This window comes from Onychostoma macrolepis, chromosome 15 (assembly GCF_012432095.1).
Source record: "Onychostoma macrolepis isolate SWU-2019 chromosome 15, ASM1243209v1, whole genome shotgun sequence".
In the NCBI taxonomy this organism is placed as follows: Eukaryota; Metazoa; Chordata; class Actinopteri; order Cypriniformes; family Cyprinidae; genus Onychostoma; species Onychostoma macrolepis.
The window spans coordinates 9,749,749-9,775,259 of NC_081169.1; the positions used below are offsets into that span (position 1 = coordinate 9,749,749).

The window sequence follows — 25,511 nt, forward strand, 5'->3', positions numbered from 1 at the left end:
CCCTGGTCTAAAGTATTCTCAAACTATTATCTGGTTTTAATCACTCTCTTCTGTGTTTTTAGACTCTTCTTCCAGTAATGGACACACCAAAACTTCTGCTGACAAGGCAGCGGCTACAATTCAGAACCAGTACAGGAAGTACCAGCAAAAGAAGCAGAAAGACCACAACTGAAAGCTAAACTGTTAGCTTTTGAAGTGTCCGTTTCACGCTGATCAAGACCCAATATTCTCCTCTCTGAACCCTATAACTCCAGCAACTGTCCACATGCAAACCTGGTCCCCATCAATGTTAAATGACAACACCTGTGAGCGGCACAGTCACGTATTCTGATTTACAGATAGCTGACACCTGCATGAAAACACGTTCACACAATCACAAACATTTCAGACCATCTGCTGATAACGGGCTCCACAAACTTCAGACACATAAACACTCAGATCTTTATGATAAATGAGGACAATATGTACACAAAACATGCAGACTACATACAAAATAAAATATAGCAAAATATACATGAATCTACTCCACACATTTTTTTTTTTTTCAATGTCCTCTTAGTTTTTGTTAGATAACGCAGTTCTGAGGACAACTGTGTCCTCAAAATATAGTTAAATAAACCCCCCCACATTTATTTTTTCTCATAATTATTTTAGGTTAATCCACATTGTGTAACAATGAATATACTCTCATTGTAACATTGATATGTTACATACTACGTGGGTATGTGCCTAGGTAAGGAAGTGCAATTTGTGCCTAGGTAGAAAGCAATGTGAAAAATATATCTGTCATTTGAAAGCCTGCAGAAAGCAGTGCGTATTTTGCAACTGAGTGATTTTTATACACTCACTGCCATGACAACGTACAATCACATTCAATAAAGATTTTATTTAAGTCCCATGTTCTTGCTCCAAGATGTAATGTCATTCTTCCCTCTGCTGGTGAGCTAGTGCTAGTGAAAGGCTCAAAAATGTGAAAATATTAAAAATAAGTTCCGAATGTGTAGTTGCAAGTAAGACATATTCAAAAAAAAAAAAAAAAAAAATTCCATTTTTTTTAATTTTATATCCGCAACCCCCCCTTATTATGTATGGATGACTATTAATAGAAACTGGAATAGGCCCCAAGACTGTATACACGCAGTTTGGAAGATTGATGGATGGATGACTAGAGCATATCTTCATTGAAACTGGTAAGGTAACCAAACAAGGCTATTTCTTTATTGTATTATTAACGCTCCCTCTACTAGGTGTCACTATAAGTTCAAGGCGAGTTAATGAACAAAAATACTGAGTGCACCTTATATAACTATGTAAAATGTAGGGATAGATAGATGGATGGAAGGAAGGAAGGATGGATGGAATTTATAAAAAAAAAAAAAAAAAAAAATCACACAAGGGACAAGGAACCATTCATAGAAAGATAGCTTTATTGCACAAGGTGTTGGAGTACTCTTTTTCTATTTTTGTTTTGTTTTCATAGAAAAAAAACTGTATATTTAAACACAAGCAATTGCAAATTGAAGCAACTTTTCCATAAAAGTTTAGGAATCCCCTCCGCATTTTTTAAACTTTTTTCCCTTTTAGTTATTTGTCTCCTTTTCCTTTTTCTTTTAATAACCAGCAAAATATTCAGAGCATGCAATGCCATTTTTCGTCAAGTTAACCAAAAGGTAGAAACAAAACAAAAGTAAAAACAAACAAAACAACCAACAACATAAATGAATAAAAACATAAGACAAATTATAAAAAGGAAAAAAGTAAATCAAACGCCAGACATCTGGTCTGGGTTTATGTGCCCCATTCAAAACTCAAGGTGTAAAGTATTTTTTGTTAGATTTTATACTTTTTTTGTCTTTTTAATCCCCTCACATTTAAAGTTATACCTTTAACCAGACTTATAATTGTGCCCTGGTTGCTAATGGAGATGTCGAAAATAGTAATTATTTATACAAAACAGTTTCATATATACAAGAGTCTTTATTTGTAGATTAGAAATTATGCTGACAGGGAGGTCTCGGGTATAGCGGGAATTTTTATTGGTTGAGGAAAAGGGGCTAATCGGATCATTCGGGCGGGGAAACAAGCGTGTGGGGATGGAGTTCTGTTCCTGACTCCGACCAATATCCACACAGCTTCTCCTGTGATTGGTTGGAGCTTGGGGGTCCCTGATTCGACTGGCTAAACAGGCCTGCCCCGTTGCGCAACACAACTGCATTTTCTTTTCAACATAAATCCTCATAGAAACAAACAAAAACTAAGTTGGATACATCTATTTTCATAAAGAATGCAACCGAGGGAAAAAGAAAACAAAAAAAAAAATCAAATTCATTTTAAGTCAGCAACTGTCTTTTAAATATGAATAACATGGGACGTGGGGGCTTTCTGGGGTGGTCAAGGGAATATTTTCACAAGATGTTTCACCTGAACAGGCATGAATACTGATATAGATATTGGTCTAATCCTAATGAAACATGTTCATGGCAAAATGCACTGGGCACGTCTGCCATCAGACAGACTTAACCCAGTCAGTGGGCATTTGAGCAGCAATAAGAGGAACACATACTTCTTTCACTGTTTTTAAAACAAGTCCACATTCTTCGCAACTCTATCTGAAGTTTGGGTTAGATCTGGGTAATCAAATTTATTTATCTTACACAACTTTGGGTACACTGTAACACAATCCTAATTTATCAAGCCACCAATAAAACATCTCCTGGTAAGTCAAACAGGTTTTTTTTTTTTTTTTTTCATATGCCACAAACAGATATACTATCGTTCAATCAGCTCAATTTTTAAACCCAACACGACACGTCCCTACTCTGTACCTTAGGATTTGTTGCGTCAAATCTTCCTAACATGAGATATGCTCAGGCGGCTGCATGAAACTGAATCCTGTTGTACAAACAATAAATTTGTGCTATTTCCTGTGCTGAAGTCTGCAGGGGTTGTGTGTTCTAACTCTCCAATAAATATGCAGTACATAAATGTAGCAATCTTTCCCCTGATGTATAAGATCTAAACTATCAGACGTGCTGAAAGCGTGAATTTTTAATATCACAGGAGCAATCTCACCTTAAAGGAATAGTTCATTCAAAATTAACATTTTGTCATCGTTCACCATCTATTCACTTTTCATCAATTATTCCATACTATGAAAGTCAATGGGGTCCAAATTCTGTTCATTTAGACCTGTTAGAGTTATTTCTATTTCTATTTTTCTATTATTTTTACACACTGCATCATCTTCTTGTTTACATTTTATGACGGATGGTAACCAGTATTAAGGTGCAATACACTATGTTGGAGTATCAATCAGATATTACTGGTGCTGATTACTTATAATATTATTTCTAGCATTACCATATCAATATTTCACTTGTCGCCAATTCCAGTATATTGCGACACCTCAACTTTCACTGTATGGCCAAGACATTTTAAAACATCTCCATCTGTGTTTCACAGAAGAAATAAAGTTGTACAGGTTTGGAACAACATGAGGGTAAGCCTCAAGCAAGCAAACAATGACCCAATTTTAATTTTTGGGTGAACTGTCTCTTGAAGGACCTGATGGAAAGCTCTCAAAGCACTGTGGGTATTTTAAACTATTCATTGGGCAGTAGAGATGGTGCATGGATTCAGATGGCACTCACAGATGTCCATCTACGAGCTGGAGTTGCAGTGGCAAATTTCCATTGTTTCCAAGCAACTGTAGAGAGTGTGTTCGGAAATGTCCACAAATATCTCCTTCATACCATACAGTCGTGTTGCACTATGCAGCCCGGCTGATTATAACAATGACAGGAAGTTAGTTTGGGAACCTCATCGATCTTTCCCCAGAATTCCCAACCGCGGCATGTCGAAACACACCCTCTGCCGTTCTTTTTCAATCTCTCTTAGTTATGTTACCCGTTTATCTCAGCATTTCATGATCGACACCTCCTCTTGCTTACTGCTGCACCTCCCACTGAGCGATTGTCTTCAAATCTTTTTTTAAAATAAAATTTTTCTTTTTCAATTAGATATGGCATTAAATCTCTGCTCTCACCACGTATATATTTACTATATCTTTAGATAGAAATATATATGTATATATTTTGACAACAAACATTGCAATATATTTTCTTTTTTTTTTTTTCTTTTGTATTGCAGGAGCCCTGATGTAGTACTTTTTTTCCTTTGAAATCATTGGGAGAGTTTGTCGATTTTTGGAAGTTTCTCTGTGATGGGGCTTTGCTTTGGAAACTGAGTGAACGAAGGAGGGTTGAGAGGCATTTCGATCCATTTAGGGGTTGAATGAAACCTTCCCCTCCTACATTTCACTCATTCCCTCCTTTATCCACCCCTGCGCTACCTAAAGCTAGAGTCTCTAAGACCTTCGAATAGGAACGACCGCTAGAGTCTTCGTGTGGGGAAGGAAAGCAAAGAATAAAGAGAAACAATGAACAAACGCAGAAAAGCTACACAGCGACGGCAGATATCTCTCCCTCTCTGTTCACGGGCCCGTCTGCCTCTAATTCCTCCCTACCTCTCTGCCCTCTTCCCGCCTTTCTGCCTGTGCTCGGTCCATCCAGGAGAGGCTGTTAGGCGTTCACAGTGAGACAGAGGAAGTGGTAACGTTTTTGGGGGAGGTCTGGGTGGGGAAGGAGGGGTGATAAGTATATGGCATCAAACACAAACAATCGAACGAACGAACGAACAAACAGCAAAACAAGAGCCTTTCTTTCATATCGAAGGGAGTCGAGAGAGAAGAGAAGGGAGATGCGTATACCCTTTACATACTCTTTCCAACTTGTCCCCCCTTTTCAGATGGACTCTAGACCTTGTTGCTCAGTGGGTGGCACTTGGCGTCTCCAAGCCGATCCGATGCCAAGAGACCAAGCACGCAGGCTTGGTCGAGAGGTCCTTTAAAGGTGTGTGCTGGCCACATGTATACATATATATTTACACATATACATACACATGCACACACACACCACACATACACAAGCTTGAGAAAGCTCAGTGGATCCACCCGGCCCTCCTTAGTGCTAAAGTTCATAATTTCGAAAATAGAAAACCGAACAAAAAAATAAAAGTACAGTAACCATACATCCGCAGTGAAAATGGCTCCAGACATTTTTTTCGCTTTTTTTTTCTTGTTTGTTTACAAAATAGTCAATAACACTCTATACTGTGTCATCAATTGCATGAAAAAAATCCCAAAGACTCGATTCAGGAGGTCGAGACTTTCGTCTTCGAGCTGTTTTTCCAGACCATTGTGGATCAGGAGGGGCGGAAGGTGGACACCGTGGTGGATTTGTTTATGCATAAGCTTTCCGAGGCAATGCGTTGCAGTATGAGAGACATAAAAAGAGACACTTTTTTGACAGCCTAAAAACATCTAGACAGGTTAATGTGAAACAATATATCTCTTAAAACCGCTTTTTTCCTATTTTCTGGAGTCGAGAAATCAAATGAACAAGTGCACATGGAAAGCATTTCGTGCATAAGGTCCAAGGTGTCTTTGACAGAGAGAAGAGAAAGGAGAGAGGGGAAGAAATAAGGACAAAACGTAAGACAAAAGGAAAAAAAAGGCAAAATTGGGGAAAGGGTCCAGGGGTTTGGCATATTTAATCCTGGAGAAGGCCAGATAAAAAAGCTTGAGCAGAAGAATAAAAAAAGGAAAGCAAAAAAAGGTAACAGAGAGGAAAAGAGAGAGACCCCTGTCCCGTCATTGTTCATTTCCGCCCCTGCCCAGACTCCAGGAGTGTGTGAACGTACTGTATGTGTATACGTATGTATGTGAGCTACACCAGAGTGTAGGATTTGGAGTACGCCCCAGCATTCTGCTTTTGCAGTCTGCCCAGGCCGGACGAGCTGCTCTCGAGCAGAGAGTCTCTGGATCCCCCGACCTTGGAACTGCCGGGCGTTGGGCCGCTGCCTCCCGTTGAGCCTGCGATTGCTCCTGCGGCAGCTGCCCCGCTTGGGGCCGAGGAGGTGGAGGAGGTGCTGGGCATGGTGAGAGTCCTCTGGGGCAGGGTGGCTGTGCCTGAGCTGATGCTGGAGCTCCCAGCGGCCCCGCTTGAAGCTGGGCCTGATGTACCAGAGGCCCCTGAGCTGGTCAGGCTGCTCAGGCCGCCGTGGCCCAGCGTCAGGGCCTGCTGCTTGGAGGGGTCTAATGTCATGTGGCGGCCCTGTGTGTGGTAGGCCCGGGCGGCAAGGCTCCGGATGGAGGCCTCGCGAGGCGGGACCACAGGGCAGGGGTCGTGCAGCTCCGCCTGTTTCCGGAAGAAAGGGTCCGTCTTCATGTAGAGGGGGAGGTTACAGTACTCACCTGTAGGACAGAGGCAAGTGTCAGTAAAACAATGTTAAATTGCAGCTTCTGTAGTTGGAGGCTATTCTATAGATATCACTTTAATATATACAGTATGTGACCCTGCACCACAAAACTAGTTGCAACAATACATTGACATTGGGTCAAAATTATAGATTTTTCTTTTATGCCAAAAATCATTAGGATAGTAAGTAAAGGTCATGTTCCATGAAGATATTTTGTAAATTTCCTTATTTTTTTATTTTAATTAGTAATATGCATTGCTAAGGACTTCATTTGGACAACTTTAAAGGTGATTTTCTCAATATTTAGATTTTTTCCCACCCTCAGATTCCAGATTTTCAAATTGTTGTATAGCAGCCAACTATTGTCCTTTCCTAACTATTTATTTATTCAGCTGTCAGATGATATCAACCTCAATTTCAAAAAAATGACCCTTATGACTGGTTTTGTGGTCCAGGGGGGAAGTTCTGGAAATTACACAAGCTGGACTTCACAGCTCCAACAATAAACATTTAACACCCCCAAAATGTGTTGTCAACTCACTCTTGTTGGCGCGGTGGGGAATGGGCACTGCCACGTTTTTGCCGCGGTCGTAATCCTGCGGTTTGGGTGGAGAGGCAGTGAAGCGACAGATGCCTGGTTCGGATGGTGTGCTCATAGAGGTCATGCTGTCTGCATTATCGTTGGTGCCTGTGGTCATCTGATCAGAGGAGCTGTCAGAGATGAAGCACTCAGTGATCTCAAACTTGGCGTGCTGCAGGTGCTCCTCCAGCTTAGCGTGTTCGTACGCTCGGGCCAGCTCCTCGTACGTGGAAGATGCACTCTCTGTGGACACCATACTGTTTCGTCCCTTATCTGAGCACAGGAGAGGACAAGAATGAGTGTTAACACTCTTCATATGCTGGTGAAACAGACCCTTTCTGTCAAAGTTTTGGCCAGAAAAGACCAAGTCTGGTTAATGGGACCATAAATATTCTTAAAATCTGAAATGTGTGTGTGTAAGTGTGTGGACCTGTGTCCTGGGACAGGCTGGCGCTGTAGCTGTCACTCTCTGTGACTGTAATGCCGTGCTGGGAGCCCACTGTCCGCCAGTCTGAGGTGAGAGTGCGAGCAGGTGTGGATGCCTGGCATTTAGTCAGAGTCCACTGGCTGGAATAGCGGTTCCTCGTGCTGTGTGCAGACTTCACACTCTTCCTCGATACTGGATCTGAGAAAAGTAACATTAGAGAGTGTATGAAACATTCACTAATTATACCATCTTCCATCTGTTATGGAATGAGTGGGTGAGCTGTGACATACTGGTGCCCGGCCTGATGTCTGACATGTCAATCAAAGGGCCTGTGTTCTGGATGAGGGCGGGATGATGCACAGACACGCCTGTACAGAAGCTCTGAGGGTTCACTGATTGGCTGAATTCAGTGTCTGTCACAGGGATGGTGGCCTTGTCTTCACCTATCGCCCCCAACAGAGAAACACACACATACCTTGAGGAAAAATTTCCTTTTAGGAATAAACTCAACTCCATCTCAGATTTTTTTTAATATAATGCAATAGCTTATGATTTGCATATATGCAAACACATACACACTGACCTATCTGTTTGATTCCCTCTTTGTCCTCGATGAGCAGTTGCACGCGGGGGATATCTATGTGCAGTCGGGGTCCCTGAGGTGGGCCTTTCACAGGAGTGTCAAAACTTCGATTGTTCTTACTGCTCCAGGTACAAAACAACCACAGACAGACACACACAAAGACAGAGGGAAAAAATGTATTGCCACTGCCACTTCCTTAAACACAAATTTCGTAAGGAATTCATTTTGAGTTTAATGTTTGAGTTTTAATTCTGGAGTTTAATATGCAGACAGATTTCTAAATATATCCTTACCTGATAAGCATCTCAGCCAAGCTCTTAGCATCTACAGATGGAAATGAGAGTAATTTCATTTGAATGATTCTCAAAATGTGTAATAAAAATATGAAATACAAAAAATAGAAACTATACTGTGGTGGCCAAAATTTTCAGAACACCTGACAGATCTGAAATTATTGACCTTTTTTGCCTCCAAAACATGATTTCATTTCATAATGTTCATGAAACATGCAGATGGTTGCTCTGAGCACAAGTGAGTCGTACTGTTTTTATCCACTTTTAACTTTAATATTTGGTATGTCCACCTTTTGCAGCAATTACAGCAGCACATCTCTCTGGCATAGTGTCAATATATTTCCTGAGAACTTCAACACTAATGTTATCCCATGCCTTCTGCGACTTAAGCCAAAGGCTTTCCTTTGAATGTATAATAGATCTGTCCAGTTTATTTTCCAACTCGCCCCAAATTTGCTCGATGGAGTTTGAGGGGGCCAGTCCATCATTTTCAATGCTCCAGCAGATTCCTTCCATCACAGGTAGTTCCGGCCATAGTTAGTTTTATGGGTATCATATGGGTTTTTGTCAATTCAACAAAAACAACTGAAATATGCCAAGTGTTCTAACAATTTTGGCCACCACTGTATATATAATATTCTATTCAAACAGCATTCTATACATTTTAGGCCTATTTCTCTCTCACCTCTGAGTCTCTTGAGTCTCTTTTCTTTGCGTTTCTTGCGGATAATGAAGAGTAGGGCCATGCCCAATGTGACCAGGATGACAGGGCAGCCGATAGAGAAAAGCTTTTTAACATCATCCCCTTCCCCTCGCGCTGATTTAATAGGCGGAATAGTGCCTGCGGAGGAAAGGAAATAGAGATAAGTACAGAGATCGAGATAAAGCTCACGTCAAGGCCTCTTATCTCTAAAATTCAGGCCTAAAAACAGCTTAATTAATTGATTTAGCTGCTAATTGTACATGTTCTTTTGTGTTGTCCTCTATTACATGCCCTGACCCTGGAGGAAATATATTTGTACATCCGAACAATTATTGAATGGAAATTGAGTGACTTGACTAATGGTGGCAGAATTACTGGGAAATGAAACTCTCTCTTGCTTGTAAACTTACTACCATCATAATCCAGCGTCGCAAACTGGGAGCTCTGGTTTCCGCACCCGGCGCTGTTGCACGCCTTCATCTTTAGCTCATACCAAGTGGCCTCACGCAGCTCGGCGAGGAAGATGTCAGCCGAGGCATTGGTCCGCACGCTCTGCCAGGCCCAGGTGCCTTTGGGGCGGAACTCTAGCAGGACAGCAGTGATGGGGCAGCCACCGCTCGTCCAGCCCTGCAGGTTGAGGCGGGCATGGGTGGAGTTGATGTGAGTGAAGAGGGGCTGGTCTTTATTGAACTGCGGCTCTGCAAAACAAGAATAGATCACATTGCATTTTACAGTATATATTAACATGTCATGAATAAAGCGCTTCCACCTACATCACGGTTTGGTCAGTTACCCGAAGTTGCTTAATCATATAGAGCAGGACTTAGCAAGTAATAAAGAGCATGATCTTTTAACTAAAGTTAATGGTGGAAAAGATCCATACGAGCAGTATAAGTTATGATATAAGCCTAATATTTCCCCAAGCAATGATAAGAACAAACACGAGTGTTGTCAAGATTCTTGCCCTGGAAATCCTGGTTCAGTTTGGCCAACCACAAATGCCTTCTTTCCATTTTCAGCAGCAAAAATCTGAAAAATTTGCAAGTTCCGTTTGGTTCAATGGCGTTGTTTACATTCAGTGTCGCCAATGTGGCCGATTGACGATGTGTCCTGAAAACACCCTATTGATGCAATAGATTATTTACCATATAATCTAATTTCACATGTCTAAATGTCCCATACAACACCCAACTGATTTAGATTTATCTTAGAATTTTACATTTTTCTTAAATGGGATTTTCACTACTGTGCAAACTTTTTTATTTATTTTTTATTTTTTTAAAGAAATTACTCAGTAAGGATGCATTAAGTTAATCAGAAGTCATTATAATGATTTCTGAAGCATCATGTGACACTGAAGAATGGAATAATGGCTGCTGAAAATTCTACTTTGCCATCACAGAAATTAATTACATTTGCATCAATTACATTTTAAAATATATTGCTTAGTGAGCATAAGAGACTTCTTTCAAAAACCAAAATTTACAGACCCTCAAATTTTGAACAGTAGTGTTTATGAATAAAAATAGATCTTCCACTATGAACTTTAGCAAATCATTTATTATTATTTATTTTTTTACATATTTCTCAAAGCTAAAGTAAAAAACAAGCCTATTTAATTCTAACGGTTAGTGAAATGTAGGAAAATAGTCATAAGAAACTAAATGAATACCATTTTTGGTGCAAGAGCCTTGATTAAACGTGAACTTCAGGGAAGAAAACAAGCTACAAGACGTGTAATATTTAGCTATTTAGAACTGCTCACCTCTGCCGTGAGTCTTGGCCTCAATGATCTCGCTGATGCGACCGGCTCCCACACTGTTTTTTGCTGCAAGTTTGACTTTGTACCAGGTACCACAACGCAGGTTGTCCAACTTGAAAGAGCGTTCACTGGAGCTAATGAAGACATCTTTCCACTCCTCAGTGTTATCTACTGAATATTGCAGCACGAAACCTGAACATGCACAGACATATGCAATATATTATTGATGGGATTTTATTAATGACATTATTATATTGTATGTTATTTTATCAGTTCATGCAATTCCTGGGAATCAAACTCATGTTGGCATTGCAAGCCTAACTTGGAACACTTCCTAACATCACCACCAGATGGCGCATTGATCTTGCAGACTAATCTTAGAGTAACAATCTCAGATGGAGTGTTGATCAGATTGCTGTAAACCTCCATTAGTAACCCAGACAGAGAGAGAAATGCTGACTGCACAGTTATGCAAATAGATGCACAATATGGCGTCGCCCATCATTAGGAGCGGCCTGGATTTGGTGTCTCATTTTGGCTTTGGCAGATGGCAAAATAAAGGCAGCCACATCAGAAGGATTTACCCACTGACAGCCTTGTATTCTCCTTATTTTCCTCCCACCTTTACACACACAAACACTACAGACATCTCTTGTTTTTTTTTTTTTTTACCTAATTTACTGTGAGATGCAAGCAGTTTGACAGTAACGTGACACAGTGACAGATTAATCACAGTCTGAAAGAAAGATGGATAGACAGAAAAAAAAGAGTCTGCAAAATGTAAATAAACAAATCTTAGAGATAAAGAAAAAAAATGAAAAAGGGAGAGAGATAAAAGAAGAGACTTTTACTTTGAGGAGCCCACTACATAAAAATTCTGAGGCGACCAGAAAGAGAAAGGACAGGTGCTTGTACCTCTGATGGAACTTCCTCCATTGTCTCCAGGGATCCAGGCCAGAGTGATTGAAGAAGTAGATGTGGTGGAAACTGTCAAACGTGGTTGATCTGGAGGCACTATAACATAGGACACGCAGAGATTGATAGGAATTGTTCTTTTAACACTCAAACACCAGCAGCCAGTCGAGATTTAATATTTTGGCCACCATGGTTTTCCTAGCATGTGTTTCGATGTAAATCAACTTTTACTTGTCCTGTAACAAGATATCTATATATGTATATAATCTGTATCGCCACTCTATAGATGTGGTCACATTTACTGGTGTTTGGAAAATTTAGTCATCAATAGGAATCGGTGAAATTGAGAATTTTACTTGAGAGCGAAAGATTTACTCACACAGATTTTGCAACAGGTTTAAGTTGGTCACACAAATTGCCAAACTGACCAACATAAGGCTACTCTGAAAGTGACTTATGAGCTTTACGCACTGCTATTGACAATGGACCTTTTTTGCCCAAAATTGAGCCAAATTCCATGTGACTGCACTTTAACCCTAAAATCAAATCTTAAAATCATGTTCATAGGAATGTTGTCCCAGGAACATTTTACAGGATGGTGTGAAAATATGCGCTTACTTACCTTGCACCAGCAGGTTTACGATGATTGTGTCAAATCCCAGTGTGTTGGTAGCCGTGCAGGTGTAGTACCCAGAATCCTCAGCTTTCACAGAGCGCAGCACCAGGGTACCATTGGAAAGAATATTCCGGTGACCGTCTTGAGTAACTGGGATGGCGGTGTCCTCACTGTAAGGATCAAATCAGTCATATTGACCTTCTCATCTTTGAATAAATTAGAGGTGAATGTCTGAGAAGAGTCAGAGGACTGAAACAAGGTATTTAGGTTTGTAAATCTATACCTTTAAGGGTGTTTTCACACTTGTAGCTCGGTTCATTTGGTTCATTTGGTCCAGACCAAAAAGGAAAATGATACATTTGGTGTACTTAGTGTTCACATTGGCATTTTTGACAGCGAACCTAAATGCGTAGTGATACGGTCAGAACCTGATTGGTCGGGTTAAATGACGTATTCATGACGGAACTTACCAAACACCCCAAACAAAAGGTGTGTTCAACTTAAAGCGGCAATGCGGGTGCATGATATTAAAGCACCCATTAACTGATCAGTCTGCTCAGCGACACTTTAAGTCGAACACAGTTAATGCCGTCTGCTGGAATAAGCGTGCTCATTGTTGTGTGTATAATTTTATTTTCACCACCTCTAAACTCACAAGGAGCTCATAAAAGGCACTTTACCTCATCGTTCCTCCACGTTTGCCCTCTGCTCATTTTGTTTTGGTTACACCGCTCGTTCAATGTCGTCAAATCATGTCGCATAGCGTCGCATCTTGTCATTACTTCCTGGTTTTGGTTCGTTTAGAAGTTTTTGGTCCGTATTGCGTTCATATTTCATTTAGGGTGTTTTCACATATAGTTCGTTTTAAGAGAACCAAACCCAGTTCACTTAAAGTGAACCAGAAAGGGAACCAGCCGAAAGTGACCTCAGTCCTTTTGGTGTTCACAATGTAGTGGACTCAAAAGAGAACCAAGTTCTTTTTTTGTTCACACCACAACTTTATAAGAACTCAGCTTAAGAGCCCAGCTTTCTTTGCAGCAGTGGATTTTAGGTATTCAAATGGCATCTTCACATGTTGTCATCACATGGATGTGGCACATTTTGAGGCAAATGACAAACAGAGAAGGAGTCAGACAAAGCAGAACTAAAGGAATGCATCTGAAAAAACAGGAAAGGAAGAGGATAGCAACTAAAAAGAAATTTTTCTTCCAACACTATCAACAACTGCTGCTGCTTGCCACACTTTCATCTTCAACATCATTTGTGGGACAAGCACAAGCGCTTGCACCCAAAATTTCATCCACATCTTCGTAGAAGGGACAGGAATCCTTTATTTCCGCGGACTCTCCACTTCGACGGATTTTGTCCCAGATGGCAAGCCTCCAGGTACACATGTCAAAACGAAATGCGAAGCGGGCCGGGATCTCATTGCTTTCGCATATCATGAAGATATTGAACCACAAACGGACCCACAAACGAACCGTACTCAGACCACCTCGGTTCGCTTTTGGGTCCTTTTAGGGGGGTCTGAGATCACATGGTTTGTTCACATATACACGCTGAACCGCTCTGAGAGCTTTTGAAAGGGTTAAACGAACTAGGTGTGAAAACACCCTTAAACTGCACCAGAGTTCGTTTGGAAACGGACCGAGGCCCATATTTTTTGCGGTCTTGGTCCGCTTGTTTGGTGTGCACCAGGGTTCGGATGGCAGCGTTCACACTTACTCAAACGAACCGCACTTACAGAGCAATCGCACCAGAGTTCGTTTTAATCGAACCAAACATGACAAGTGTGAACATACCCAAAGTTTCTATATTTCAAGGACTCATTGGAAAAACACAGTGATGAAAGCTGATCCTAGACCTGTCTTTGGTCCATTTGATGGTGGGTGTTGGCTCTCCCACTGAGCTGCACGGCAGCCGAACTTCCTTCATCCACGGAGTGGTCACCGTTCCGCCGAAAGACAGGATTTTAGCAGGAGCTGTGTAGGACAAATAAAGAGTCATGTATTAATATACTGGTGAACTAGACTGATTTATTTTTTGGTATTTTTGCCTTTAATGTGATAGGACAGGAAGCGAAATGGGAAGGAGAGAGAGGGGTGGGATCAGGAAAGGTCTGCGAGCTGGGACTCAAACTTGGGACGTACAAAGCGCAATGGCACTTTATGTCGGCACGCTGCCTACGAGGCTACCAAGCCAACTTAGACGGACATTTTTGACCACTGCGTTCAGCTCTTTTGCAGTCTCAGGCACGACACTACACTATTCTAAAAACATGATACTCAAGTGCAAAATTTAAAAAAAAAAAAAATGCATATTTCGACTTTGCATTTTTTCCCCCATTCCACTGCACTGCACCTCGCATTTTTAAATACAAAAACATTTTCTGTGTGAACCTCCCCATTACAAGTATAATTTCTGCAATTTAAAAGTCTACATGTTATATATGAACATTTACTGTATTCAAATAATGTTTTTTTTGACTACATTGGAAATATACATACATGTATGTACATGAAAAAACCGTCCATCAAGGGAGGCTTGCTCTTTAAACTAGCTGCAAATTACTTGTTAAATAAGAACACACACACACACACACACACACACACACACACATTCATAGATTCTCTCCCTGGTTTTCTGACCCAAGAAATATTGATTGAACTGCCCCCTTCATTGTCTGGTATATTGGCCAGGTCATTGTCTGCCATCTCTTTCTCATTTAGATGCTTTTACTCCTCTCCACATAATAAATGACAGGCTTTACCTCTATCCATCAGGAGAAAATCAAAGAAAAGGAAGAGAAGAGAGCATCAGTGACAGAGAATGACCTGTAACACCCAGTTCTCACTCAGGTCATCTGCCTTATCAGGCAATTGCACAATTTCTACATGATTGCTAAGTAAATAAATCTAAATTACAGACAGGAAACCTCAAACCTCAATTTCTGCGTGGAAACTGTCTGTCTACTTGAGAACAAGTACTGGCTTTAGTGCATATGTTTAGGTACAGATATGACTGGAGATATATTACGCCAGCACAGCTATTAATAACACTTATTTTCCCATTAAACTCTAGGTGGACTCACCTTTCCCAGCAGGCTCCACAGTCACCTTCTCGCTGATATTGCCCCGACCAGCAGTGGTGACAGCGGCTGCCCAGATCAAATACTGCTGACCCCGGGTCAGGTGGGTGATCCTGTATATCAGCAGCTCAGGGTTGGCTTCATATTCGCTGGGTGCCTGGGATCATTGCAGAAACACATAAAGTTACAAATGTGCCCAGAGCTGATAAAGACAACAGCATAAGTTCATATATATAGTCAGTTTTCTCTTTTATCTCTTAGAATTAAAAAAAATGTTGGCGGGACTTTTATATTCTATTCAGGAAACCTGTTTGAAAACAGTAATTATTCTTCTAGTTGGTCATGCTACTGAGACAGAAGTTATTTAGCTTTGAACTATAAAGTTTATAGCTAGTTACCTGAATTAAGGTGCAGTCACATCTATCATTGGTCTGCAATATTTTGCAGAAATTTGAAATTCACACAAACCGCGCTTACCAACGTAAATTTGCTGCGCTGACAAACAAAGTTGATTGGTTTAAAAGTCACTTTTGTGTGAGATGTGCTTCATACATTAATAAATGATTGACAGTGGACCTTTTCCTCCACAAAATTTCACACTTAAATTACAGATTCAGTTTAAAGGTAACACATTAATAACTTAGTCCTGAGCTTTGTTACCGTCACAATAATGAATGTTGTATTCAACAGAACTGCACTTGCTGAGAATTAACGTGTGTGTTTGCACAGAGAATATTTTTGGCCTTGCTTTAGGCTCCAGCTCTTATAAAAATGCTTTTTAAAGCTAAACATGAAAGATGATGACTTGTTTTTAAGCAGAATTTATACTGGACTCTTTAAAGGTGAAGATGAATGTGTAACTCTTAGTGTGGCGGCACCTGGAGAAAATGATTATTCAAACACAATTCTTTCCTTTACCCTTGACTTAGTGTTTGCTAAATAACACGCTAAGAGATTTCTGCTGCTCTTCTTTATGTGAGTGAAAAAGGCTGAACTATGTGTCTGTGTGTGCGTTTGCATTTGTGTGTGTGTGAGAGAGAGAGAGAGAGAGACCCAGGGGGCCTTACACAAGTAGATGAGAGGGTAAAAAGACAATACCCCTAGACACACTAGATCAGTCAGCCTCAGATAACACTAACAATAGAGGCCGACTAATGAGAGATATCTGCTGCTCACCTCAGCATGCGTGAGACACACACACACACTCCACAATGAGTATTTCTATTATTATATCCACCTTTCATTGTAATGCACAACAGAAACAAAAATGTACGCTGTACACGCACATAAATAACATGACGTTAGGCTGTGCTTCCAGCTCTCTGTAATTGTAGTGTGTTTAAGAGAGCCGTGTGTCTGCTGTCCAAACGCATGCTCATCACAGTCAACGTCTGCTGCCCGCAGACATGCAAACACACACAGTGTCATTCCCACCGATCGCCCTGAATGCTGCCCTGCCATCCTCCGTCATACCCCTCGGCCCTGATGCTAACACATCCACACACACACACATAGTGTTGTCTCAATTCATGATGAGATGGCTTTTATGACGGTTTGAGGCTAATGGATTTTGTATTAATATATTTCCATATTCTGTTCATAATCAGAAATATCTTTCTCTCTTTATAGCAGCAGTCTTCTGAGGGAGCATTTTAACTGAAATGGAAGCTCATAAGTGATTGATTTGGAACACTTTACATTTAATTTCCACAATTGAATTTAATTTTGCTGCACTAGTATGAAAGCAATTAAATAAATAAATAAATAGTAGATGTAGGTGATAGTAGAAGTAGATGCTACAATAGACTTTTTGGAGGGCTTAAGTGCGCAGACAGCATCATTATGGTCACATAGTTAAGTTTCCCTGGTATACTTAGACCACCTTGGTCGGCCATCTTGGAATAACACTTTCCCTGTATGTTAATATGCCTACTTCCATACTACAGGTGCTGGTCATATAATTAGAATATCATCAAAAAGTTGATTTATTTCACTAATTCCATTCAAAAAGTGAAACTTGTATATTATATTCATTCATTACACACAGACTGATATATTTCAAATGTTTATTTCTTTTAATTTTGATGATTAGAGCTTACAGCTCATGAAAGTCAAAAATCATTATCTCAAAATATTAGAATATTACTTAAGACCAATACAAAGAAAGGATTTTTAGAAATCTTGGCCAACTGAAAAGTATGAAAATGAAAAGTATGAGCATGTACAGCACTCAATACTTAGTTGGGGCTCCTTTGCCTGAATTACTGAAGCAATGCGGCGTGGCATGGAGTCGATCAGTCTGTGGCACTGCTCAGGTGTTATGAGAGCCCAGGTTGCTCTGATAGTGGCCTTCAGCTCTTCTGCATTGTTGGGTCTGGTGTCTCTCATCTTCCTCTTGACAATACCCCACAGATTCTCTATGGGGTTCAGGTCAGGCGAGTTTGCTGGCCAATCAAGCACAGTAACACTATGGTCATTGAACCAGCTTTTGGTACTTTTGGCAGTGTGGGCAGGTGCCAAGTCCTGCTGGAAAATGAAATCAGCATCTCCATAAAGCTTGTCAGCAGAAGGAAGCATGAAGTGCTCTAAAATTTCCTGGTAGATGGCTGCGTTGACTGTGGACTTCAGAAAACACAGTGGACCAACACCAGCAGATGACATGGCAGCCCAAATCATCACTGACTGTGGAAACTTCACACTGGACTTAAAGCAACATGGATTCTGTGCCTCCACTCTTCCTTCAGACTCTGGGACCTTGATTTCCAAATGAAATGTAAAATTTACTTTCATCTGAAAAGAGGACTTTGGACCACTGAGCAACAGTCCAGTTCTTTTTCTCCACAGCCCAGTTAAGATGCTTCTGACGTTGTCTCTGGTTCAGAAGTGGCTTGGTAGCCCTTTTCCTGAAGACGCCTGAGCGGTGACTCTTGATGCACTGACTCCAGCTTCAGTTCTCTCCTTGTGAAGCTCTCCCAAGTGTTTGAATCGGCTTTGCTTGACTGTATTCTCAAGCTTGCGGTCATCCCTGTTGCTTGTGCACCTTTTCCTACCCAAAATCTTCCTTCCAGTCAACTTTGCATTTAATATGCTTTGATACAGCACTCTGTAAACAGCCACACATTTCAGTAATGACCTTCTGTGACTTACCCTCTTTGTGGAGGGTGTCAATGTTCGTCTTCTGGATCATTGCCAAGTCAGCAGTCTTCTCCATTATTGTGGTTTCAAAGAACAAGAGATACCCAGAATTTATACTGTAGGGATGGTCATTTATTCAAACTCAAATGTAAATATTCTAATATTTTGAGATACTGATTTTTGACTTTCATGAGCTGTAAGCTCTAATGATCAAAATTAAAAGAAATAAACATTTGAAATATATCAGTCTGTGTGAAATTAATGAATATAATATACAAGTTTCACTTTTTGAATGGAATTAGTGAAATAAATAAACTTTTTGATGATATTCTAATTATATGACCAGCACCTGTATATAGCAGGCAAAAAACAGTACATGAGGTGAGTAGTATGTCCAAATTTATATGCTACGTCCCAATTCGCATACTATCCGTCCTAAATAGTATTCGAAAATAGAATTAGTATGTCCCAAATCATAGTATGTTTAAAAAAGTATGCCAAAGATTCCCAGATGGTCTACTACTTCCGGTTAGAACTTTTTCTTTACAAAAAGAGTACATACTTTTAGGGCATAGTATAAGCAGGCGAATTGGGACGCTGCAATAGTATTCATAAAACAGTAGGCGAAAATTACCCAGATGGCATGCTATTTCCACTGAGTTTCTGAAGCATGCATCTGATGTATACTTTACTATTGCAGTGACAACATGGCGGATGCAGTACGTCTGAATTTTATTCATACTACAGACATTCAAACTATATAGAACAATATTTTTTTAATAGTCACAAAGTAAGTTTTAGCAACTACTTTACAGTATGTGATTTTGGATGGAGTCTGTCTCCAAGATGAAGTTCATCACAATGCATTCATTCATGTGATGCTGGTTTCTGTGCTTGGGGCGCCCACTGAAAAAGTGTAAAAATGCTAAATAATAATAATTGTAATAATAATAATTTTAATAGCACATTATAAAAACATTACAATAACAAAGTACTAATTATCACAGGTTTTAGTGACATCGGTATACTAGTACTAAGGGATATTTAAGGGATAGTTTACCCAAAAATGTCATTAATGACTCACCCTCATGTCGTTCCAAACCCGTAAGACCTTCGTTCATCTTCAGAACAAAAATTAAGATATTTTTGATGAAATCTGAGAGCTTTCTGACCCTGCATAGACAGCAATGCAACTGAAACGTTCAAGGCCCAGAAAGGTAGTAAGGACATCATTAAAATAGTCCATGTGACATCAGTGGCTCAACCTCAGTTTTATGAAGCTACAAGAATACTTTTTGTGTGCAAAGAAAACAAAAATAATGACTTAAAAAAAAAAAAAATCACATTCTGACGTAGAACCCTGAAGCGCTGCACCTTGTTTACAAGCAGAGGAAGATGCACAATACATAAAACAGTCTTCATAAACATGTCGGAAGGTTTCGACAGCGAGGATAACTTGCAATTTTTTGCCCAGCCTTACTTATTCGAACCAGAATATACAGACGATGAACTAAGAGAGATGGGCGTTCTGTGTCAGAACATCTGCTCCTGCATCAGCAGCATCATCACATGCATACATTGTGGTACTCTCGTGAACACATCGAAGACTGACACGGAAAAGAAGAAATTGTTGAATAAAGTCGTTATTTTTGTTTTCTTTATGCACAAAACGCATTCTCGTAGCTTCATTAAATTACGGTTGAACCACTGATGTCACATGGACTATTTTAATGATGTCCTTACTACCTTTCTGGGCCTTAAATGTGGTAGTTCTGTTGCTGTCTATGCAGGCCCAGAAAGTGCTAAAATTTCATCAAAAATATCTTAATTTGTGTTCCGAAGATGGTCTTTCAGTGTCATAAGTGACATTGTAATTGAGTGAGTAATTAATGACAGAATTTTCATTTTTGGGTGAAGTAACCCTTTAATAATAATAATAAAAATAAAAGTTTACATCACTCTACATTTTTCACAATACATGGGTCTTATGTTTAGCTGCCTTCATATTTTAGGAAGGGGGTCCCTTACAAGAGATCATATTTGTGGGACATCAAAAAATTTTCTTAGAAGGCTGTGTTGGGAGTGTGTCTGTGACACCTAAAGACACTGTCTAGGTGTCCAGCTCTCTAGGCTTCTGAACCTTCTCTCCCTAGTTCATTTCGATTCATCTTTTCCTCTCTCTCTCTCTCTCTCTCTCTGTCTCTCTCAGCATGAATCAGGTACGGGAGGTGCAGACGGGAGGGGTGGAGCGCTGTAACGGATATTAAAATATTCCTCCAGTGTGGAGATAGCAGTGATCCGGGGAGTGATAGAGGGAGATAATGAAAAGAGGAACAAAAGTACTCCCCGCACGCTGAGTCTGACCCCCCTTCCTCCTTCTCTACCTCCTCCACCCCCCTTCTCCTCTCACACTCATTTACATAGTAATCACCCCGTGCTCTCCGAGAGGCTGGAGAGAGAGAGGAGTGATTTGTGAATGAGCGAAAGAAAGGAAGAGAGTGAGCATGTGTACATCTGGACAGGTACATTAATTCAGTGTGAGAGTACACAAATTATGTGTGTGTGTGTGTGTTTGTCGAGGAGGTGGTTATAAATGTGATCGAGCCTGTGGGATGTGTGTGTGTGTGTTTGTGCGTGTGCTGTCAGCTTGTTTCCTGCCCTCCCTGATGAACAGATGAGGTTGTCTAGGCAACGTGATGAGACGCAGATATGCAAATGAGACGGGAGGGTGAGCTTGCATGCACACACTGCAGTATGAGCCCCTCATTTACACACACACGCACACACACATCCTGCTGATACTGCAGCACAACCTCACACATGCACAGATTAAAAATACACTCGACACAAATCCAGACGCAAATAAAAAATATGGTGAAATAAACACTGATTTATACTTAGAATCAAAAGAAAACTGATAGAATCTAAAATCCACACATACTGTCCCCACACCCATATGAAATAAAGCACATAAGTGTAAAAAATACACAAATATTCACTTTCGTCTGCTTCAACGAACACACAAACGCAAGCATGCCTTCATTTTTGAACAAAAATACTAAACCAACTGACGTCAACACCAAAATCAATGTTAAAAACAAGTTTCCCCTTTTTGCCTCACCGGTTGGCCTGATCCAGGGCTGGAACAGTAAATTGTGTATTTTCGGATGATTCCATTGGGTTTGATAGGGGGAAGCCAGGATACCACCACACTACTTGCAGAGGATGGCACGGCTTTAATGCCCGCTGGAGGACCGGGGTCTGAAAGAAAAAAAGAGAGACAGAAGGCTAGATTAATGTATGACAGAGGCATTGTGGGATTTACTACATTTCCCAGTGACCAAAAGGTATGTTCGTAAAACGTAAACGTAAAATGCTTTTCTGGTCTTACAAGATGTTGTCATGCTGTCGTTTTGCCTATTTAGTCAGCTGAACAAGTATACTTTGGCTTTTTCAAATATGTTAAGGTTTGCGTCAAATGCTGTCAAATGATTAATCGCGATTAATCACATCCAAAATAAAAGTTTTTGTTTACATTATATATGTGTGTGTACTGTGTATATTTATTATGTGTATATATGCACACACACACATACAGTATATATTTTGAAAATATTTACATGTATTTAGATGTATATATTTATATTCATATAATTTATATACAAATGTATTTAATATGTAAAAGTAATATATTTTTTCTGAAATATATATGTGCATGTGTGTGTATATATGTATACATAATAAATATACAAAGCACACATATTATGTAAACAAAAGCTTATATTTTGGATGTGATTAATCGCAATTTATCGTTTGACAGCACTAATTTTTAGTTGAATGATTGGTGTTCAGACAACACATTAGCATGGCCATCAATGCGACCACATTGTATTATCTTTTCATTGCACTGCAAAGAAAATTTGCCGACCACTGAGCTTTTGGTCACATGGCAAGAGCCGCTGCTGTTACAGAAAATATGCCTTGGTGGCACTCATGACAAATTTGTTAAGCGACAGTAAACAATAGAAGATGAATACGGAACTGGCTTTCTTATCTCAGTACTCTTGTATTTGGTGTTATTTGATAAACACTATAGCAAATACAAATAAGCGCCACCTACTGATAGAGCAAATTTGCATTTTCATTCAGTGCCATTTTTTTCCCCCATTTGTCTGAACAGACAAACCATATTCAAAAACTGAACATTCATATTGATGTGAACAGGCCTTGAACCTTTTGTGGGGGTCAAGGGCTTTTTTTTTAGGATTGGCCACAAATCCACTGAACCCCCCCATCACATTTCTGCCATCTTAGAAATAACCGTCTCACTTTAGTGTGTCTAGAATATTCAGGAAGACATGGAGATTTAAGGAGGATTTGAAAAAAAAAAAAAAAAAAATCATCATCATTACTACTTGGGTTTAATCTAATGGGTCAATCCGTCAGGGGGTTCAGGTCTTAAAATGTGGTGACACAAACTGCTGTGATATTTTTGTGGTATTAATGATGATTCAACAGCATAATTCCTTGCTATGAGCAAAGGGAAAATGGGACAAAACCATTGACCAAAAATTCCAGACAAGTAGCCCATTGACAAACCGACACCACACACATATACTCCTAAATCTATCAAATTCAAAATGCATCTCTCTCATTCTCCAGCACTAAAAGACTCCTTATTTCCCTGAACCCCTCTCAACCCCACCAGAGAAAAGAGGAGAGACAGATATCGCCCTAATCCTATCCTGACCAGTGTAAGCACAAAATTAATGTCAGCTAATCCACAAAGAATAAATCCTTCTCCTTGTGTTGGATGGAGGATCTGCTTTGAGACACATACCCAGACCCCCTCCTTCAGCGTCTTAATTCTCATTAAGTGTGCTAATGCTATATCAGAGCCTAAATGCCGCCAAAGCGACCGTATCCAGCAATCAAGCAATCCAGCATCATTCTAGGCCTGGACCATGCAGCACTTGCCTCCAGCTAATGTGGTTTTGTGGCAAGATTTTACATCTGACAATCTCCCCCCATCCAGACCTCATAGACACAACACCCTTGAGCTTGAATAGAGCCTGGGTAAAGGGGAAGTGGCTTGCATGTAATGTGGCTGTGCATTTGAATATGGGCCCACCACTGGCTGGGTTGAAAGCTCATTGGAGGGTCACAATTATCTATTACATAGATACATTTAGATACATTTGTGGTCCAAAATCGAGTGAGCTGCCCATTTAAGGGATCATTAATATGCTTATTAGAAAGTAACATTAATTTGTCCTTAAATTTCCCTCAATGGGCCACATTCTAAGACAAAATCATTTATAAAGGCAGTCCCAGAATTAACTGCATTGCAGCAAGCTCAGAAAAAAAGAAAAAAAAAAAGATTGATTATAATTATCAATATCAAATTTATCAATATTTTATTCAGCAAGATTTAATTAAATTGGGCAATTAAAAGGTGGCAGTAAATATTTATATTAATGTTACTAAAGATTTCTGTTTCAAATAAATGCTGTTCTTTTGAACTTTCTGTCCATTATACCCCCACCCCCCTCTCCAAAAAACAAAAATATTAAGCAGCACAACTGTTTTCAACATTGATAATAAGAAATGTTTCTTTAGCACCAAATCAGCATATTAGAATGATTTCTGAAGGATCATGTGACACTGAAGACTGCTGAAAGTTCAGCTTTGCCATCATAGGAATGAATAACAACAACAACAACAAAAAAATATATATATATATATATATATATATATATATTTATATCGCCAATATTACTATTTTTACTGTATTTTGATCAAATATATGCAGCCTTGTTGAGTACAACAGACTTATCGGTATTTCAAAATCATTAACAAATCTTACCAATCCCAAAATTTCAAATGTTAACGGACCTATATATCAAACTGAAAATTATCAATAAAACACTTTAGTGTTGAAATGTACTATTTTACCCAAAATTTTTGTACACTGTGTATTTATATGCTTACAAAAGCACTGAGCTTTTAGCCTATCAACATGCTAACATTATACTCTGTTGGATCAAATTATGAGTCTTTTGTGTGCTGCATGTGAGGACTTACAAATGAGTTCCCATGATGCCTTAGAAGTCAACTGTCTACGTAGGGAATAGACAACAAGTTACATTCCCTATGTAGTGAACAGACAACCAATCAGCTGACTAGGTTTTTGAATAAGTGCTGCATTATTTATTTTTTTATTTTTATATGCAAATATGTTGACATACAATCAGTGGTCATGTGTGCATGTGTGGTGCATGAACTTACGGTCTTCTCTGGTCTGTATGTAGAGTACGTTGCTGCGGACGCCATCTCCTGCCTGTGTGTAGGCCAAAACCTGAATGCTGTAGTTTGTGAACTTCTCCAAGCCCTTTAGCTCCACCTGCTCACGAGTGGTAGTGATGTTCTGCATCTCTCCCCATTCTGAGTGATGTGAAAAAAATTTAACGACTCTCCTTTTTTGTTGCATGTTAATTTACTTACTAATAACAGCACACAGTTTGAACACTTCACTTGAGGGAACACAGGAGAACCATGTTTACACATTCCACTTACAAAAAAGCACCATGGTATTATTCAGAGGGAGACTAAAATAGTTTGTTTTGCTGGACAAAGGGTTGCTTGTCACTGCTATAGCTATATTTAGCAGACAAATGTATTTATGTCCAAATGCAAAACAAACAAAAAGTAAAACGTTTTCCCATGGCTCTTTGGGGATGTTAAAATACCATTTATTTTTGGACATACACCATGGTAACAGCATGCTTCTTCTGAGGAACCTTGATTCCTACTAAATACAATTTAGTTCAAGGTACATATCAAAATATTATACAGTAGTTTCACCATCTGATATCGTTACTATGCCAAGGTGCTGCCACAGTACTTTTTTGTAAGTGACATAGCCGTATGAACACAAAAAAGACCCATAGACTTGACTTTTTCTCTCAGTTCTGTTTGGTATAAATGATACATCCTTACCTTGTCAATACTTTCACATTATTCAGCCCATTTATGAACCATTTTTACTGTTTCAACAAGTTGGTTCAAGTACGCTACCATTCAAAAGTTGT

The 25,511-nt window shown here is 39.7% G+C and overlaps 1 protein-coding gene across 5 annotated transcripts in view; it reads right to left on the bottom strand.

The window, feature by feature from the left end:
* Window positions 1-1,430: 1,430 nt before the first annotated feature.
* dscaml1 (Down syndrome cell adhesion molecule like 1) overlaps window positions 1,431-25,511 on the bottom strand; it is a 134,446-nt gene continuing 110,365 nt past the window's right edge. For 3 of the 5 annotated variants that reach the window (XM_058745511.1, XM_058745513.1, XM_058745515.1), the window contains exons 19-33: window positions 24,709-24,864; window positions 21,542-21,681; window positions 15,289-15,442; window positions 14,062-14,179; window positions 12,204-12,367; window positions 11,582-11,680; window positions 10,670-10,858; window positions 9,315-9,602; window positions 8,887-9,042; window positions 8,202-8,232; window positions 7,909-8,030; window positions 7,616-7,768; window positions 7,329-7,523; window positions 6,860-7,171; window positions 1,431-6,313 (exon numbers count right to left, since the gene is read on the bottom strand). In XM_058745511.1, coding sequence (XP_058601494.1) covers window positions 5,787-6,313; window positions 6,860-7,171; window positions 7,329-7,523; window positions 7,616-7,768; window positions 7,909-8,030; window positions 8,202-8,232; window positions 8,887-9,042; window positions 9,315-9,602; window positions 10,670-10,858; window positions 11,582-11,680; window positions 12,204-12,367; window positions 14,062-14,179; window positions 15,289-15,442; window positions 21,542-21,681; window positions 24,709-24,864 — 2,804 coding nt within the window. In that variant the 3' untranslated portion in view covers window positions 1,431-5,786. The remainder of the gene's footprint in view (window positions 6,314-6,859; window positions 7,172-7,328; window positions 7,524-7,615; window positions 7,769-7,908; window positions 8,031-8,201; window positions 8,233-8,886; window positions 9,043-9,314; window positions 9,603-10,669; window positions 10,859-11,581; window positions 11,681-12,203; window positions 12,368-14,061; window positions 14,180-15,288; window positions 15,443-21,541; window positions 21,682-24,708; window positions 24,865-25,511) is intronic. The other 2 variants (XM_058745514.1, XM_058745512.1) reach the window with 1 other exon arrangement.